Source organism: Trachypithecus francoisi, unplaced genomic scaffold, assembly GCF_009764315.1.
Source record: "Trachypithecus francoisi isolate TF-2019V2 unplaced genomic scaffold, Tfra_2.0 Lachesis_group5, whole genome shotgun sequence".
NCBI classification, from domain to species: Eukaryota; Metazoa; Chordata; class Mammalia; order Primates; family Cercopithecidae; genus Trachypithecus; species Trachypithecus francoisi.
This window is the reverse complement of record NW_022681470.1, coordinates 81,369,410-81,387,592: the sequence shown is the minus strand read 5'-3', so window position 1 is coordinate 81,387,592 and position 18,183 is coordinate 81,369,410. Positions and strand designations below refer to the sequence as shown.

At 40.8% G+C, this 18,183-nt stretch overlaps 1 protein-coding gene across 1 annotated transcript in view; it reads right to left on the bottom strand.

The window, feature by feature from the left end:
* FBXO28 (F-box protein 28) overlaps positions 1-17,678 on the bottom strand; it is a 44,617-nt gene extending 26,939 nt beyond the window's left edge. The window contains exons 1-3 of the mRNA XM_033199662.1: positions 17,375-17,678; positions 5,199-5,308; positions 974-1,112 (exon numbers count right to left, since the gene is read on the bottom strand). Of these exons, the coding sequence (XP_033055553.1) occupies positions 974-1,112; positions 5,199-5,308; positions 17,375-17,641 (516 nt within the window). The 5' untranslated portion in view covers positions 17,642-17,678. The remainder of the gene's footprint in view (positions 1-973; positions 1,113-5,198; positions 5,309-17,374) is intronic.
* Between the last annotated feature and the right edge of the window lie 505 nt (positions 17,679-18,183).

Here is an 18,183-nt window from a genome sequence, read left to right as displayed (position 1 = left end):
CCCTCTTACAGCACCCTATAAAAAGCATTAGTAGGTAATGTGCTGGTATGCAACAAGATCTTTAAAAGAAAATGTGGATAATGCAAAGAAAGCGAGATATACCAAAAATATTTCAAATACAATTATAAGAAATGTGATTCCCCCAAAAATAAATGTCAAAGAAAACTAAAAATGGACAAAGTACATATTAAATATTGCCAATGTAAATTATCTTTGGAAATAAAAAGAGAACATTCAAATTTTACTAGATATTATTTCCAACCATGTTAAGGGAACCTTTTGCTAGCAACAACCAAGTAGCAAAATGACCTTTAATTATATCTCTACCACTTCCATATAAAAAGATACAGACATATCTCAATTTATACTTAATTCAAGGAGCAGGGTACTACTGAAGGTATAAGTAGTGTGTTGAATGTTGGAGTTTTTATTAACTTAGTAATGGTAAATATGCCACAATATATTTATTTCTATGTTAAACAGGACTGCTATTTAGTTCTCGGAATATTGGTAAATAGCAATTGTTTATTCTTGTCAAATCTGAAAGTTTATAAAGTTGTCTTTATGAAACATTTCTCAAACAAAACAAAAACCAGCTTGTCCCTCCTATTCCATCTCCCCAAAATTTTAACAGTCTTGAAGGCAGGGATAATATGTATGTTGTTCATTGCTGTATCTCTAGCATCATACGAAACAGTAAAACCTCAAATTTTATTCTTGAGTATGAACTCTTAACAAACTTCTCTAAATATTAGAGTTTCAACTGTCTATTTCATAATTAGAATTTTAAATATAAAGATCACATAAATGATACATATTTATATTAATAACTGTACAGAAGTCAAATTCATTAGTAGAAACTCATTTAGAGAAGTAGAAACAATTCTAACATTTCTAAAATTAAAAATTCATAACTTTATAATAAGTTTATGTAGGGCAGTCCAGCTGTTCTAGGCAAGCAATTCTATTTTACCTTTCCTGGGATGAAGCAACAGAGATTGGAATCCACATATTTCATGAAAGTCATATTTAATAGTGACAGCCTTGTTTCAACAGCAGCAAGAATGTCTGCATGACGAGCTAATGAATGGTTTCTCCTTTCTGACTCTCTCCTATAATAATAATAATAATAAAAGCAAGGCAACCATTAAAGCAGTATTGTGGACTAAAATATTAAGCAATCAAGATAGTTTAATGAAACACTTTTTTACATGTTAATTTAGAAATCTACAATTGGGTCATAATTTAACTGTAATGATGAATGAATCACTATGCCTAGAAATCCTTATCAAGGACTGGTACTCACTGACAAAATATTTGAAAACAAACAAACAAAAAAAACCCAAATTATATATACATATTTTTAAATTAGGTTTTTTGGGGCCGGGCTTGGAAGTTCACGCCTGTAATCCCAGCACTTTAGGAGGCTGAGGCAGGTGGATCACCTGAGGTCAGGAGTTTGAGACCAGGCTGGGCAACATGGTGAAACCCTGTCTCTACTAAAAATACAAAAATTAGTCAGGCGTGATGGTACACTCCTATAGTCCCAGCTACTCGGGAGGCTGAGGCAGGAGACTCGCTTGAATCTGGGAGGAGGAGGTTGTAGTGAGCCAAGACCGCACCACTGCATTCCAGCCTGGGCGACAGAGCAAGACACCATCTCAAAAAAAAAAAAAAAAGAAAAAAAAAAAGGTTTTTTGGTTATCAAATCTAATGGCTATTAGAACCAGAGAAATCAGATAAATTAATGGATTACACATATAAATATAGGCAGGAGACTATATGCTTTTGACCATAAAATTTAACTCCTTTAAACTTTTTAACAATTTGAGAAATAACTCATCCATAATAAAATTATCTTAAAGAGGACAATTTAGTGGTGTTTAGTATATTCACAGGATTGTACAACTATCACCACTATCTAATTTCAGAATATTTTCATCACCACAGAATGAACTCCTGGAACCATTATCAGCCACTCCCATTCTCCCAGTCCCTAGCAATACTAATCTACTTTCTGTTTCTCTGGATCCACCTATTCTGAAGATTTCAGATAAATGGAATCATAAAGTGGCCTTATGTTTCTGGCTTCTTTCATTTAGCATAGTTTTCAAGGTTCATTCTTGTTGTAGCATGTAACTTTTTATTGCCCAGTAACATTCCATCATACAGATATATCATCACTTTGTTTACTCATCAGCTGAGGGACACTTGGGTTGTCTCCACTTTTTGGCTATTATGAATAATGCTGCTAAAAATGTTCGTGTACAAGTTTTTGTGCAAACATTATGTTTTCATTTATTTTGGGTACTTATGTAGGAATGAAATTGGTGGCTCAGACAATAACTCTCTGTTTAACTTTTTGAGAACAGCCCAACTGTTTTCTTTCTTTCTTTTTTTTTTTTTTTTTGAGACCAAGTCTCACTCTGTTGCCCAGGCTGGAATGTAATAGCACGATCTCGGCTCACTGCAACCTCTGCCTCCCGGGTTCAAGCAATTCTCCTGCCTCAGCCTCCTGAGAAGCTGGGATTATATGCACTCGACATCATGCCTGGCTAATTTTCAAATTTTTGTAGAGACGGGGTTTCACCATGTTGCCCAGGCTGGTCTTGAACTCCTGACCTCAGGTGATCCACCTGCCTTGGCCTCCCAAAGTGCTGGGATTACAGACGTGAGCCATCACATCCGGCGTGAGAACAGCCACACTGTTTTCTTTTCTTTTTTTTTGAAACGGAGTCTCGCTCTGTCGCCCAGGCTGGAGTGCAGTGGTACGATCTCCACTCGCTGCAAGCTCCGCCCCCTGGGTTCACGCCATTCTTCTGCCTCAGCCTCCCGTGTAGCTGGGACTACAGGTGCCCGCCACTGCACCTGGCTAATTTTTGAATTTTTAGTAGAGACGGGTTTCACTGTGTTAGCCAGGATGGCCTCGATCTGCTGACCCCGAGCCACACTGTTTTCTAAAGTGACTGCACCATTTTACATTCCCAACATTGATATATGAAGGTTCCAATTTGTCTACATCCTCCCCAACATTTTTCCATTGTAGCCATCCTAGTGGATATAAAGCACTAGTGGATATAAACCTTGTAGTGGTTTTGATTTGCATTCCCCTGATGACTAATGATGTTGAGCACCTTTCATGTGCTTGTTGGCTATTACGTATCTTCTTTGGAGAAGTGTCTATTCAAATCCTTTGCCCTTTTTTTTGGAGAGAGTCTCGCTCTGTCGCCAAGGCTGGAGTGCAGTGGTGCGACCTCGGCTCACTGCAACCTCCGCCTTCCGGGTTCAAGCGATTCTCCTGCCTCAGCCTCCAAGTAGCTGGGATTACAGGCGCCCGCCACCACGCCCAGGTATTTTTGTAGTTTTAGTAGAGACAGGGTTTTACCATGCTGGCCAGGCTGGTCTTGAACTCCTGATCTCAGGTGATCCACCCACCTCAGTCCCCCAACATGCTGGGATTACAGGCGTGAGCCACCGCACCTGGCCCCTTTACCCTTTTTTAAACTGGTTTGTCTTTTTATTGTTGAGTTGTAAGAGTTCCTCATACAATCTGGATACACGATTTGTGCATGTTTTCTCCCATTTTGCGGCGTGTCTTTTCATTTTCTTAATGGTGTCTTTTGAGCCACAAAAGTTTTAAATTTTAAGTCCAATTCGCCTAATTTTTTTCTTTTGCTACTTGTGCTTTTGGTGTCACTGCCTAATCCAAGTTCATGAAGACTTACTACTATGTTTTCTTCTAAGAGTTATATATAGTGCTGACATTTACACTTAGGTCTATGATCCCTTTTGAGTTAACTTTGATATACAGTATGAGGAAGAAGTCCAACTTCATTCATTTTCATGAAGAAAACTAGTTGTCCCAGTATCATTTGTTGAAAACACTATTCTCACCGCATTGAATTATCTTGACATTCTTGTTAAAATCAACTGATTAAAAATATAACGTTTATTATCCAGACTCTTGCCTCTATTTCTTTGATCTACAAGTCTATCCTTATGCCAGTGCCATACTGCTTTGATTACTATAGCTTTGTACTAAGTTTTGAAAGTGGGAAGTGTTAGTCCTCCAATACTCCTCTCCTTTTTCAAAATTGCTTTGGTTATTGTCACACTCTTGTATTTCCACAGGAATTTTAGGATCAGTGTATCAAGTTTTGGAAAAAAAAAAAAAAGACAGCTGGGCCGGGCGCGGTGGCTCAGGCCTGTAATCCCAGCACTTTGGGAGGCCGAGACGGGCGGATCACGAGGTCAGGAGATAGAGACCATCCTGGCTAACACGGTGAAACCCCGTCTCTACTAAAAATACAAAAAACTAGCCGGGCGACGTGGCGGGTGCCTGTAGTCCCAGCTACTCGGGAGGCTGAGGCAGGAGAATGGCGTGAACCCGGGAGGCGGAGCTTGCAGCGAGCTGAGATCCGGCACTGCACTCCAGTTTGGGCGACAGAGTGAGACTCCGTCTCAAAAAAAAAAAAAAAAAAAAAAAGACAGCTGGAATTTTTGATAGGGGTTACAAAAAAAAAAAGAAGTCAAGAAACAAACAAAACATATTGTACCTTATTGTCAACCCCTATCACACTGAATGTGTAGATCAATCTGGAGAGTATTGTGATCTTAACAATATGAAGTCTTCGAATCCATGAGCACAGAATGCCTTTCCACTTATTTAAGTCTTCTTTAATTTCTTTCAATGGTGTTTGTAGTTTTTAGTATACAAGTCTTGTGTTTTTGTTATATGTATTACTAAGTATTCTATTCTTTTTGAAACTATGATAAAATGTGTTGAGCTTCCTTTTTGGATTGTTCATTGCTAGTGTATATAAACATAATTGATTTCTGTATATTATTTTTATATCCCATATCCTTGCTGAACTGGTTTACTAGCTTTAACAATCAATTAGTGCACTCCTTATCCACAAGATCATATCATCTGTGAACACAGAGTTCTACTTCTTCTTTTCCCATTTGAATGCCTTATATTTCATTTTCTTGCCTATTTTCTCTGGCTAGAACCTCCAGTAAAATGTTGCTCAGAAACGGTGAGAATGGACAAACCACTGCAGAAATCACATTGTGATCTTTGTGCCCTTTGCTATAAAAACTTGGAAAGCAATATATAAACCATGAGACTGAAAAAAAGAAGTCAAGAAACAAACAAAACCAGCTGTATATCATTGTCATTGCCACCCACAACATACCTTGGGAGTTGTGCTTTAACTTGTTTCTGACATAGATTATGGTACCTCTCCACTTTAAGAAATCCCTGATTCAACATTCTCTGGCAGACCAAGTCCATTCTTTTACAAACCTACAGGGAGAAAAAAGAACAACAAAAATCAATAACCAAATTAATAACAGACAATTAACAGAGACTCATAACTGATGGCTTAAAGCTCTCTGTATCCTACTATCGTTCCTCAGTTTGCTGTATGTACCTTTTTTTTTTTTGAGACAGTCTCACTTTGTTGCTCAGGCTGGAGTGCAGTGGCATGATCTCAGCTCAGTGCAACCTCCGCCTCCCAGGTTCAAGGATTCTGCAGCAACTGAGTCATCAACCTAAGGTTAATTCTCACCATATGGGGTAGATGTTGTAGTACAAGATATGGTTAGGAGCTGTCTTATGCTTCTTTCCATCTCATGCAAGCACAAATGATCAACAAATGTTTGTTGAAACGAAATGCTGATGAAACTCTTGATGTAAGTTGTTTTCTCCTGAGAACACAGGGCTGACAAAAATTCTGGCAAACTGGGTTGAAGCTCGAGAAGCCTTTAATATTCTAATAATAAAACCAGATATTTAAAGCACAATAAACTTTAAGTACAAAGTAATTTCTTTTTTCTTTTTCTTTTTTTTGAGACAGAGTCTCGCTCTGTCGCCCAGGCTTGAGTGCAGTGGCGCAATGTTGGCTCACTGCAAACTCCCCCTTCCGGGTTCACGCCATTCTTCTGTCTCAGCCTCTTGAGCTGGGACTATAGACGCCCGCCACCAAGACCGGCTAATTTTTTATATTTTTAGTAGAGACGGGGTTTTACCACGTTAGCCAGGATGGTCTCGATCTCCTGACCTTGTGATTTGCCAGCCTTGGCCTCCCAAAGTGCCCGGATTAAAAGTGTCAGCCACCGTGCCTGGCCAGTAATTTCTAATAAGTAATGTTTGTTTGTTTGCTTTTCAGACAGAGTTTCACTCTGTCACCCAGGTTGAAGTGCAGTGGCGTGATCTTGGTTCACTGCAACCTCCGTCTCCCGGGTTCCAGTGATTCTCCTGCCTCAGCCTCCCGAGTAGCTGGGATTACAGTTACGGGCCACCACGCCCAGCTAATTTTTGCATTCTAAGTAGAGATGGGGTTTCACCATGTTGGCCAGGCTGATCTTGAACTCCTGGCCTCAGGTGATCCACCCACCTTGGCCTCCCAAAGTGTGGGGATTACAGGTGTGAGCCACCCTGCCTGGCCAATATGTTAAAATACAGTAGAATCTATTTCTAACTAAACTAAACCAGTTTTCAGTATTTGTTCAGTGTATACTGAAAAAAAAAAGACATAAATCCAGTGCATATCAACATATGTAACTGCTTTTAATGAAAAGTAACTTTTTTCCAAAACAAAACATTTAGTGATTAGCCTTATTTTACATTTCTGAAAGGCTTTTTGATATGTGGTTTAATATAACACAGGTCAACTTTCATACCTGTCTCTGCATTCAATCAATTGAGGTATTCTTACCTCAGAAAATTCTGGAAAACGCAAGAACACACAAGTGCACGTTTCATTAGCTATCAGTGTGATGCCATCATGTCATCAAATGTCACGTGGCTACTGGAAAACTCCATGTATAATTGTGGAAAAAATGAGCATGCCAAACATAAATAAAACCTTAGTACTATATAAGAAAAATACTTTAGAACTTATGGACCCTGTGACAGGATCTTGGAAACCTCTCTGGGGTTTCTGGACAACACTTTGAGAACCAGTGCTCCAATCCTGAATAATCACATGACCACAAACACCAGTACTGAACTTCATGTGGGGAAAAAAAAAACTTTTATTATGTTATTGAAGGAAAGAAAAGGGAGTGTCTATGTGTGTGAAATGAGGGCAACAGGGCTAACTTCTCAACTTATTTGGAAGTTAACAGACAATATCAAATAGAAGAAAATCAGCCAAAAGACTTGAAAGTGGTTCCTCTGGGGAATAAAAACTGGGGACTATAAAAACTATGTTTTGTTGTTAAAACTATTTGATATTTTATTTTACTTATTTATTTATTTTTTGAGGGAGTCTCGCTCTGTTGCCCAGGCTGGAGTGCAGTGGTGTGATCTCGGCTCACTATCACCTCCATCTCCTGGGTTCAAGCGATTCTCCTGCTTCAGCCTCCCAAGTAGCTGAGATTACAGATGCCTGCCACCACACCTGGCTAATTTTTCCTATTTTTAGTAGAGACAGGGCTTCACCATGTTGGTTAGCCTAGTCTTGAACTCCTGACCTCAAGTGATCTCCCTGCCTTGGCCTCCAGAAGTGCTGGGATCACAGGCGTTGAGCACTGCACCCAGCCTATTTGATACATTAAATCATCAGATGAGTAGATAGTGGATTTAAAAATAAACTGAGGTACCCTGTAACACAACCTTGTAGAAAAACACTTCTTGTCTCTGTAGACTCTACAACCTTGTTGATAATTTCTGAGAGAAATAATTTTTATCAGCAATATATTTACAAAGACAAAAATTAAAGTCAATCACTGCTGTAACAATTTTCAAGGTTCAGTCAAAATTATTTTACTAGTTTTGCTGCACTGGATCTAGCTAACTTCTAGGGTTTAGATATCTTTCAATAACCTATAAACTCAAATGAATATGAGCGCTGACTAGCATAAGTATTTAAGTACTGACTGGATGATGAGAGTAAGAATAAATAACCGGATAGGCCCAACTAAGGAAGATTTCATATGACAGAAGATTTGAATCAGGCTTTGAAGGAGGAGAGGGCAAAGAATGCTAAGTTAGATGTAATGGTGTATGCAAAGGCACAAAGTCTAGAATGAACAAACCGTTAGTGAGCAAACCACTTCCGAAGACATGTGAGATGTGTGGGCCAAGCTGAGAGGAATAAAATTTCCCATGTTTTGAGTTGAGAAATCAGGTAAGTAACTTTAAAAAGAGAATGAATGGCCAGGAGCAGTGGCTCACGCCTGTAATCCCAGCACTTTGGGAGACTGAGGTGGGCAGATCACTTGAGGTCAGCAGTTCAAGACCAGCCTGTCCAACATGATGAACCCCCATATACAAATTAGCTGGGTGTGGTGGCAGGTGCCTGTAATTCCAGCTACTTGGGAGGCTGAGGCAGGAGAATCGCTTGAACCAGGAAGGTGGAGGTTGCAGTGGGCTGAGATTGCACCAATGCACTCCTATCTGGATGACAGAACGAGACTCCGTGTCAGAAAAAAAAAAAAAAAAAAGAGAATGACCACCCTTCTGCAGAAGTTGGACTTAATAAATAAAAAAGAAGAGAAGAAAAGAAAAGAAAAAGACTACCCATCTTTTTGGTTATTTTCTGCAAGCACTATCTTACCAGGACTAAAGAGATGGTTCTGGAAATTTCACTGGAGATAGTGAAATAAATGTACATGGACCCCAAATGAAGTGAAAGACAAGAAAAAAAAGGCCTATAAACGGAGCCTCAACTGACATTTATAATTAAAAGCTGATAAAAAGATTAGAGAATAGGAGGTCACAAAGACAGACAAATTAGAATAACACTACACAAGCCAACATCAAAAAGATTTTAAGCATAGCCAGGTGCAGAGGCATGGGCCTTTAGTTCCAGCTTCCCAGCTACTTGGGAAGCTGAGGTGGGAGGATCACTAGGGCCCAGGAGTTTGAGGCTGTAGTATATGATGATCACACTTGCACTACTCTATTCTGGGCAACATAGCAAGACCTCATCCCAAAAGAAAAAAAAAAGAAAAATTATTTTAAACATTAGGCAATATTGTAAGGAAAGAACAGTATTTAATGTGGTAGTTTTCCTGTATGTTCAAATGTTCAAGGAGCACTGACTAACCAATAGCACAAAAACACAAAAGATCATATATCTTTCGGCAAGGCGCATCAGCTGAGGTCAGGAGTTCGAGACCAGCCTGGTCAAAGCGGTGAAATCTCATCTCTACTAAAAATACAAAAATTAGCCGGGCATGGTGGCAGGCGCCTGTAATCCTAGCTACTCGGGAGGCTGAGGCAGGAGGGTCGCTTGAACCTGAGAGGTGAAGGTTGCAGTGAGCCGAGATCGCGCCACTGCACTCCAGCCTGGGTGACAGAGCGAGACTCCATCTCAAAAATAAAACAAAAAACCAAAAGAGATCACACATCTTTTGTTTAGGGTTCAGAAAGAAGTCACATCTGGAAAAAAGAAATATACTAAATTGCCCCAGGGCAAGCAATTTAATGATAGCTGCTGATAATGTATGCTAACTTATAACTCAAATTATCTCATTTAAAGTGTAGCTCTAAATTTAGGCATATTTTAATAATTTCCCAAAGCTAAAGGGAAGAAATTTTATTTCCTCAGTGACTACAACCAAACAAAAATCCTAGCAATTTGGCAATTTACCCAAGACAGTAACATAAAATCCTGAAGCCTAATATATGGAGCCTAAAGATGATGACTATGTTAAAAACTATCAGGGCATTGAAAGATTAAAAAAGTATATACCATAAAGACAAAAGGGAATGAACAGAATAAATCACTGAAGAACAAAGATATATAGTTTGGGCTCCTGTTACTTGCTGTTCTACTATAAGAGAATAAATGTAGTTTTCTTGGTTGTGGTCAGTAATGAAAAATTTTCTTTGTTTTTAGAATTGTTGTGCTACCATGGTCCTTCTTAATAATGCAAGACACACAGGCTATACATTTGTGAAACGTGATTTTCCTGTTTAATCTTTAATATCAAGTCTTTTTTGTTTGAGATGGAGTTTCACTCTCATTGCCCAGGCTGGAATGCAGTGATCTCCACTCACTGCAACCTTCGCCTCCCGGGTTCAAGTGATTCTCCTGCCTCAGCCTCCCAAGTAGTTGGCATTATAGGCGCCCGCCACCACTCCCGGGTAATTTTTTGTGTTTTTAGTAGAGACGGGGTTTCACCATGTTGGTCAGGCTGGTGTCGAACTCCTGAGCTCAGGTGATCTACTCGTCTCAGCCTCCCAAAGTGCTGGGATTACAGGCATGAGCCACCATGCCCAGCCTTGTCTTAACTGACTATTTTTTAAAAATTTTTTATTTCTTGGCCGGGCGCGGTGGCTCAAGCCTGTAATCCCAGCACTTTGGGAGGCCGAGACGGGTGGATCACGAGGTCAGGAGATCGAGACCATCCTGGGCTACACGGTGAAACCCCGTCTCTACTAAAAAATACAAAAAACTAGCCAGGCGAGATGGCGGGCGCCTGTAGTCCCAGCTACTCGGGAGGCTGAGGCAGGAGAATGGCGTAAACCCGGGAGGCGGAGCTTGCAGTGAGCCGAGATCGCGCCACTGCACTCCAGCCTGGGCGACAGAGCGAGACTCCGTCTCAAAAAAAAAAAAAAAAAAAAAAAATTATTTCTTTAAGTTTTAACTGTTTCTAAGATGCACATTTTTAAACATCTGACAGTGGAATAGACCTACGATACATAATGTCTTAGAATTACAATTGGTGGCATTTTTTTCTTGGATGCCTTGAAATACGATATGCTCAACTCCTTCAATTTTAAGACGCTGTAGAGACTTAGAGACATGTTACCAACTTAATAACTTAATAACAACTTTTCTGGGGAAAAAAAAGGTACCACCACGATAATATACATACAAATTGATCAAGATGCATTGATTTCAAAAAAGTTAAATATGAAACTCTTATATCTTAGAATTAAGGAAATACTGTAATGGAAGCCCCCCCCCCCTTTTTTTTTTTTTTTTTTTTAAGACAGGCTCTCCCTCTGTTGCCCAGGCTGGAATGCAGTGGCACGATCACGGCTCACTGAGGCTTCCACCTCCCTGGGGCTCAGGCAATCCTCCCACCTCAGCCTCCTGGGCTCAAGTGATCCACCCACCTGGGTCTCCTAAAGTGTTAGGATTACAGGCATGAACCACTGTGCCCAGCTGGAACTCAGTTTTAAAATGTATTCATCATTGTGTAAGATGAAGAGAGAATAAAGAAATAAATATTTAGTTTCTCTGTTCATCTTACACAATGATAATTCCAATGTAGTAAGTGCAAAAATGATGCAATGGAAACTTAGAAATATTACCTACATAAACTTCAGAGAAGAATTACAGAAAGAGGTATATGCCAAAGGTACAAACATTTTCTAGGAGAGGGAAAATAGGAAAAAGCATGTGTTTGAAGAGGCCCAAGATATTCAGGAAACTGAAGAGCTTGATGTTTGTTTCAATCAATCTTAAGTACAAGATACTAGAAATAGGTGTTTTTTTTTTTGAGACGGAGTCTCGCTCTGTCGCCCAGGCTGGAGTGCAGTGGCCGGATCTCAGCTCACTGCAAGCTCCGCCTCCCGGGTTTACGCCATTCTCTCGCCTCAGCCTCCCGAGTAGCTGGGACTACAGGCGCCCGCCATCTCGCCCGGCTAATTTTTTGTATATTTTAGTAGAGACGGGGTTTCACCGTGTTAGCCAGGATGGTCTCGATCTCCTGACCTCGTGATCCGCCCGTCTCGGCCTCCCAAAGTGCTGGGATTACAGGCTTGAGCCACCGCGCCCGGCCACTAGAAATAGGTGTTTAAGGATAATCTCTATTAAAGGTTATCTTTTGCTCCCAATCTCAAAAATTATGAAGTTGGATTTATATGCACAGCTCATCCTGTTAACATAGTATCTTCTTCAATCTTGTAAGAATCCATACTACTCAGTTTATCAAGGTATGCAGATATATCTGGTGTCTTTTAAGAAATGATGATAAGAGATGGAAATTGTTTTGTTTTTTAAAATGCCCTTATTTGCTCCACCCACCAAAAGCTGTCAACCCTGGAGGTTCTCAAAAACAGTTTCTTAAATCTGACTGGTCTGTGAAATAAAAAAGCTCGGGGGATAGGAGGACGGCTGACCACTAATCTAGAACATTTACAATTTCACATATCCAAATTCAAGCTTATCTGAATCCCTCTAAGTCATTCTTCTCCAATCACTTCATTACTTTACACATCGTTTTTTTCTGCTGGGAATGCTCTTCTTCTACCTTTATTAACTGGATAAAAACTTATTATCTTGAGGAGGTCTTTCCTGATTAAGTCCTAATTAACCTCAACACTCATATTTACCATCTTTGCATTTGTTATCCTGGTGCTGTGTAAGTGTGCTCAAGGAAGGTACGTATATTTTTTCTTGATGACGATCCAGTGGACAGAGTTACTGACTGAACCTCTTTACTTTGTGAGAACAGGAAGAATGAACTGCCCCCAAGAGATTATAATTTCTTACCTGTACTTATGCACTCATTAATAAAATCAACAGCCTGAAGAGACAGCAGAAGAAAAAAAACAAAAAATCAGCAATAGAGTGTATTCTCTGGAATATAGCAATACAGAGCAGTGGTCCAAGTGTGGTCTGGGCAGTGGGAGATCCCCAGGGTCCCGGAGACCATTTCAGGAGGTTTGCAAGACCAAACTATTCTCAGATTCTCAGAGTACCAAGAAGTTATTTGCCTTTTCCACTCATTCTCTCACAAGTATCCTGTGGAATTTTCCAGAAGCAATATGACATGTGCTGACATTATTGTTCTGACAGCTAATGGAATATGTTCTGTGTATTCTTGTGTTTTCTAGAATTTTCCAAGGTAAGTTCTCTGGGTCTTCAATAACTTTTAAAAGTGTAAAGGTGTCTTCAGCCCAAAAAAACAGAATTCTTGCGCAGAGTGAGAGACACAATGAAGACAGCTTGCCTACTTAAAAACAAAAACAAAAAAAGAAGTAATGGTTCTTCATTTTCCTTCATATTTCCTACCAACCAACCCACTCTATAACTAAAATTTTCTAACATATTTGAAGAAAAGATGCGAAAGGAACTATAAATAGGTAACAGATTTAATTAGCTAAAGTGCTCCAGAGAAATATCTTGAGACAAAAGCACGCATTTATGTATTTTGTCGCTGACTGGAAAATTCATTCCAGAAAATAAGCAAGAATTCTCAACTTAACCTTTAGTCAAATTCAAGTTCTGAAACACTAAGAGGATTTCAATTAAAATAAGAGCTCCAGTTGAACCGCAGAGGAAAAAAATTGATAGTATCTCTCTAAAACATCTTTTAAAAGCCTCCTGTAGGGCAGGTAAAATTATATAATGCAGTGTTTGAAACAGGATAATTTTTTTCCCTTTTTATATTGTACTTTAAATAAATAGAAAAAAATTTTTCCCCTTTTTAAACTGTGCAGGGGCTCACATCTGTAATCCCAGCATTTTGGAAGGCTGAGGTGGGCGGACCACTTGAGCACAGGAGTTTAAACTTAAGACCAGCCTGGGCAACATGGAGAAACCTCATCTCCACAAAAAATACACAAAATCAAGGCTTCAGTGAGCTGTGATCGCGCCGCTGCATTCCAGCCTGGGCGACAGAGGGAGATCCTGTCTCAAAAATTAAAAATAAATAAATAATTTAAAAAGCTCCCTATACTTGTTTTTCAGCAGGTGAGAATATAATGCTCATGAGCCAAAGTTACATAGGTTCAAAGTTAGCTCTGATCTGCTCCCGAAGGTAGGATCTCACTTCTTTTTTCTTTTTTTGAAACAGAATTTCACTCTGTCACCCAGGCTGGAGTGCAGTGGCACCATCTCAGTTCACTGCAGCCTCCGCCTCCCGGGTTCAAGTGATTCTCCTGCCTCAGCCTCCCGAGTAGCTGGGATTACAGGAGTGTGCCACCACACCTGGCCAATTTTTTATATTTTTGGTAGAGATGGGGGTTTCACCATGTTGGCCAGGCTGGTATCGAATTCCTGACCTCAAGTGATCCGCCCACTTTGGCCTCCCAAAGTGCTGGGATTACTGGTGTGAGCCACCGCACTCGGCCAGGCTCTCACTTCTTAACCTTTGCCATTTGTTTCAAAGTCTCTCACCCACCTGCCAAGGGGGCCTGGGTGACATACTAATGCTGCATCAGCACAAATTTGTCTGTTTTACTGGAAAAACAACTCAAAGTACATGTTTTGTCATTTCAAAGGTTGTGTTTAGCCAAATAATTTTACACTGGAGGAGTCAAATATTTAAGGAGTAATTTCTGTGAAACCACCAGACTCATGATACATCTTTTGATCAATAGTCAATGGCCAAAAAATAAAATAAAATGAAATAAAAAAAATCCAGGCCTAGGTGGGTGGATTGCCTGAACTCAGGAGTTCAAGACCAGCTTGGGCAACATGGTGAAACCCCATCTCTACAAAATACAAAAATTAGCAGGGCATGGTGGCGTGCGCCTGTAGTTCCAGCTACTCAGGAGGCTGAGGCAGGAGAATCACTTCATCCTGGAAGGTGGAGGTTGCAGTGAGCCGAGATGGCACCACTGCACTCCAGCCTGGGTGACAGAGCAAGACTCTGTCACAAAAAAAAAAAATAAAATAAAAATCCAATTTATTTTTATTTTTTTTGAGATGGCGATCTCGGCTCACTGCAACCCCCGCCTCCCGGGTTCAAGCGATTCTCCCACATCAGTCTCCCGAGCAGCTGGGATTACAGGTACCCACCATCACGCCTGGCTAATTTTTGTATTTTTATAAAGATGGGGTTTCACCACGTTGGCCAGCTGGTCTTGAACTCCTGACCTCAGGTGATCCGCCCACCTCAGCCTCCCAAAGTGCTGGCATTACAGGTGTGAGCCACCATGCCCAGCCAAAAATCCAATTTAAAAAGGCATTCACACAGTCCCTTGGAAATCAGTTATTCATGGTAAGAGGAAACAAAGATTATTATCAACTAAACAGTACAAATAATCGAAAAATGTTATTGTAGCAATTTCAGCCTAGAGCAAAACTTTTAAAGAAAATGCAGAGTAATAAGTACATGGATTGTGTACCTGTTGTCTACATTAGGTGCTAAGCATAGTTGTAACTGAGGTCCCAATAAGACAAGTAAACTGAGAAGGAAGAAAAAAGTCCCTGAACAATATATAAACTAGCTCACTAGCTACCTAATAGCTGACATTTAGCTTAATGAAAACTAATTCTGTTCTTAATATTACCCCCTTCAAAGCATATCCAGCCTTAATTCCACTAAAAAATAAACTTACAATGAAGAGAACTATGTAACTTATATGTCAGATAGCAGCATATACTAAAGTCCCTTGATTTTTTGCAAACGATTCTTTAGGTATAAATGGCTACTTAAGAAGGCATGTACAGTACACTTAGGCACTCTCTTGACGGGCAAGTTCAGAAAAGATCATAATTAAATTAATGCTGACACCTAGTGGCAAGAAAGAACATCTTTCTTTTATAACGTTACCTGAATTGTACCTTCCAAGCAAAGACACTTCCAAATCCCCACAAAAGATTATCCATTTAATCTATTCAAGAATTATCCATTAGTCTTAAGTAAAGAAAAACAGTTCCCCATCACTGAAAAATCATATTTGCAGATGTAGAATGGGGCAGAATCTTTTCCTGGGGGTGGACAATGGTACTGAAGGGACTCCTTATGAAAAATCTGAGTTTGAAATTATAAATTTATAACCTTAAAAGGCCAGAGAACTGCTTAAAAATTAAGAATGCAGCTGAATATCTCACCTGACAGAGATGTCATTTATTCATAAGTTGTGGGATGTTTTAACTCTGGTTAGGACAGACTGGTTTCCCTGCTCCCCCTACAACTTTACATTTTTTAAAAATAGTAATATGATCAACAAACAAACAAAACTCCGTTTTTCTCAACACTTACAAAACAGAACTGTGAATATTCCAAGCTTTACCAAGCCATTGTCTAGTTGAATGGTTCAATTCAAACAAATGTTATATGCCCAATTTCCCCAACACCATGAATGTACAGCGCGAATTTTGATTAAACGCCATCATTTGTAAAAATCTGAAGGAATATTTAAGATTCTAAATGAAGTTCTAGGATGAAAATGTTCTGGAAATTCAGAGGCAATCAATTGTGAAATATCTATTTTCAGCTGAAGAAATTTTCCATCCTGCAGACTGGCATGGTTGAACTGCTGTGTTGACTAGAAAAAAAATTGGTCATCAGTTTGAATTAATATTTATAAGCTCTCTTTTACAAATAAGTTATGATTTCTTTTAAAAATGCAATTATAATCCACTTGAAACTGAAGGAGTAAGCCTACAATATAGCATATTGAGTAATAAGAAAATGTTATACACAGCACATTCAGAGATATGCCTTTGTCCTCTTAAAAACAATTCCCAGCACAGATTTAGCTTCTCCATAGAATCGGTTTGCAATCATTTCAAAATGTCCACCTCCTTCAATTTATTTACCACTTAAAGATACATTCACTGAAAGGCAGCAAAATATCTAACTGAACTAACATTCACCACACCTTCAGTCAAACCTCTGGAGTGAAGTAAAAGCCCAATGGCAAATTCATTATTTTTAAAAATCATGGACTGAACTATTGTGATTTTAAGGTATAAAGAAACCTCTCCTAAAGCAGGTGGGTGGGCGTAAATCACTAGTTAAAAATAAATTGCAAAAGAGAAAAAATCCGTCAAGGGGTAAGTTGCTTCACTACGGTGGGAAGCGTTAGGATGAGGCAAAGCAGGAATGGTCATTTCCCAAGGCTCTACTTTAGTGGTCAACTAAGGCGCTGGGGCTAACGCTAAGTAAACACGTTTGAATTCTTCGGAACCGCTACCCGGTTTGGGGCAGCTGAGCCACCCTACTCTACTCAATCTTCTCGAACAAGGAAACTTGGGTGGTTGGGGTGGGGAACAATACGTTATTCTTGCAAGATAAACGAAGCCTGGCTGGGGTCATCTGCCTACTTCTGAGTTTTCTCCCCCAACCCAGGCCGGGGGCTGGAAGCGGCATACAAAAGGCAGGCGACATGACCTCTCCGGGTCCACTCTCAGGCCAGGCGGAAGGTGGAAAGACCAATTCCGCTACCCCTCCCGTAGAAGGCCCGCTTCCGGGCGGGGGGCAAGGAGCCCCCAGGGCGAAGTTCCCTCAAGAAATAACCCCAGCTCCGCAGCTAGGACGCAACTGGAAACCAGCCCACTCCTGCTGACTGACGCCAAGGGAGAGTTCGGAACCGGAGCGGCGCCCTCCCGGATCTATAGCCGGCTGGGGCTCGCGGGGGGATCCCTCCCCGGGGAACGCGCTCTCTTCTCCTCCCCTCCCAGACCTGGGCTGCGGGGAGAGGGAGGCAGGAGTTGTGCGGGGGCCTCACCAGGCGGAGCTGGCTAATTTCGTCGTAGGACATAAAGCTGAGGATGTTCTCGATGGCTACGATGGGCAGCGCCACAAGCGTGTTGTTTTGAGGCAGCTGGTCCGGAGCCAGCGCCGGGGCTGGCAGCGCCTGGGACCCCGGTTGTGCGTGCTGTGGCGGGGGCGGTGGGGGCTGTCGCTGGGTAGAGCCGGAGGCCAAAGAGGAGCCGCCGTCGCCGTGGCTGCCGCCTCCTTCCTCTGCCATCCGGTCCTCCGCCGCCGCCGCCATTTTGGGGGTTTGATTCCTTACCCCCACTGCAAGGGGAACAGGGACACTTCCGGTGCGTCACTTCCTCCTCCTGCAGCCGCTGGGGAAGGGGTACCTGGAGGAGTGGGGAGGAGCTTGTGGGATAACAGGCGGAGAGGACTCACAGGGTACCTTTCAAGTGGAAGTCAGGGAAGATCATGTAAACCCCAAGAAAGGTGGTCATCCTAGACCCTTTTGTCTAAGATTAGTAACTACTTGAGAGCAAGGAAACCCTATCTATTAAAATGAACTTCACTGTGCAGTTTTCTTAAAGGGCTTCCTGACAAAGGATAATAAAGATGTTGCCTAATAAGTGTAGACGGAAAGAGTGTAGTTAGACTACCACCATTTTTTCAGGAATCGTAGAAATGATTGATTTAGGCAAATAAAAAGGTGTAAAATATCAATAAGAACTACAACATGGATGAACCGTGAGAACATATTAAGTGAAAGAAATTAGACACAAAGGACCACATAGTGTATGATTGCATGTATATAGAATGTCTGAAATAGGCAAATCCATA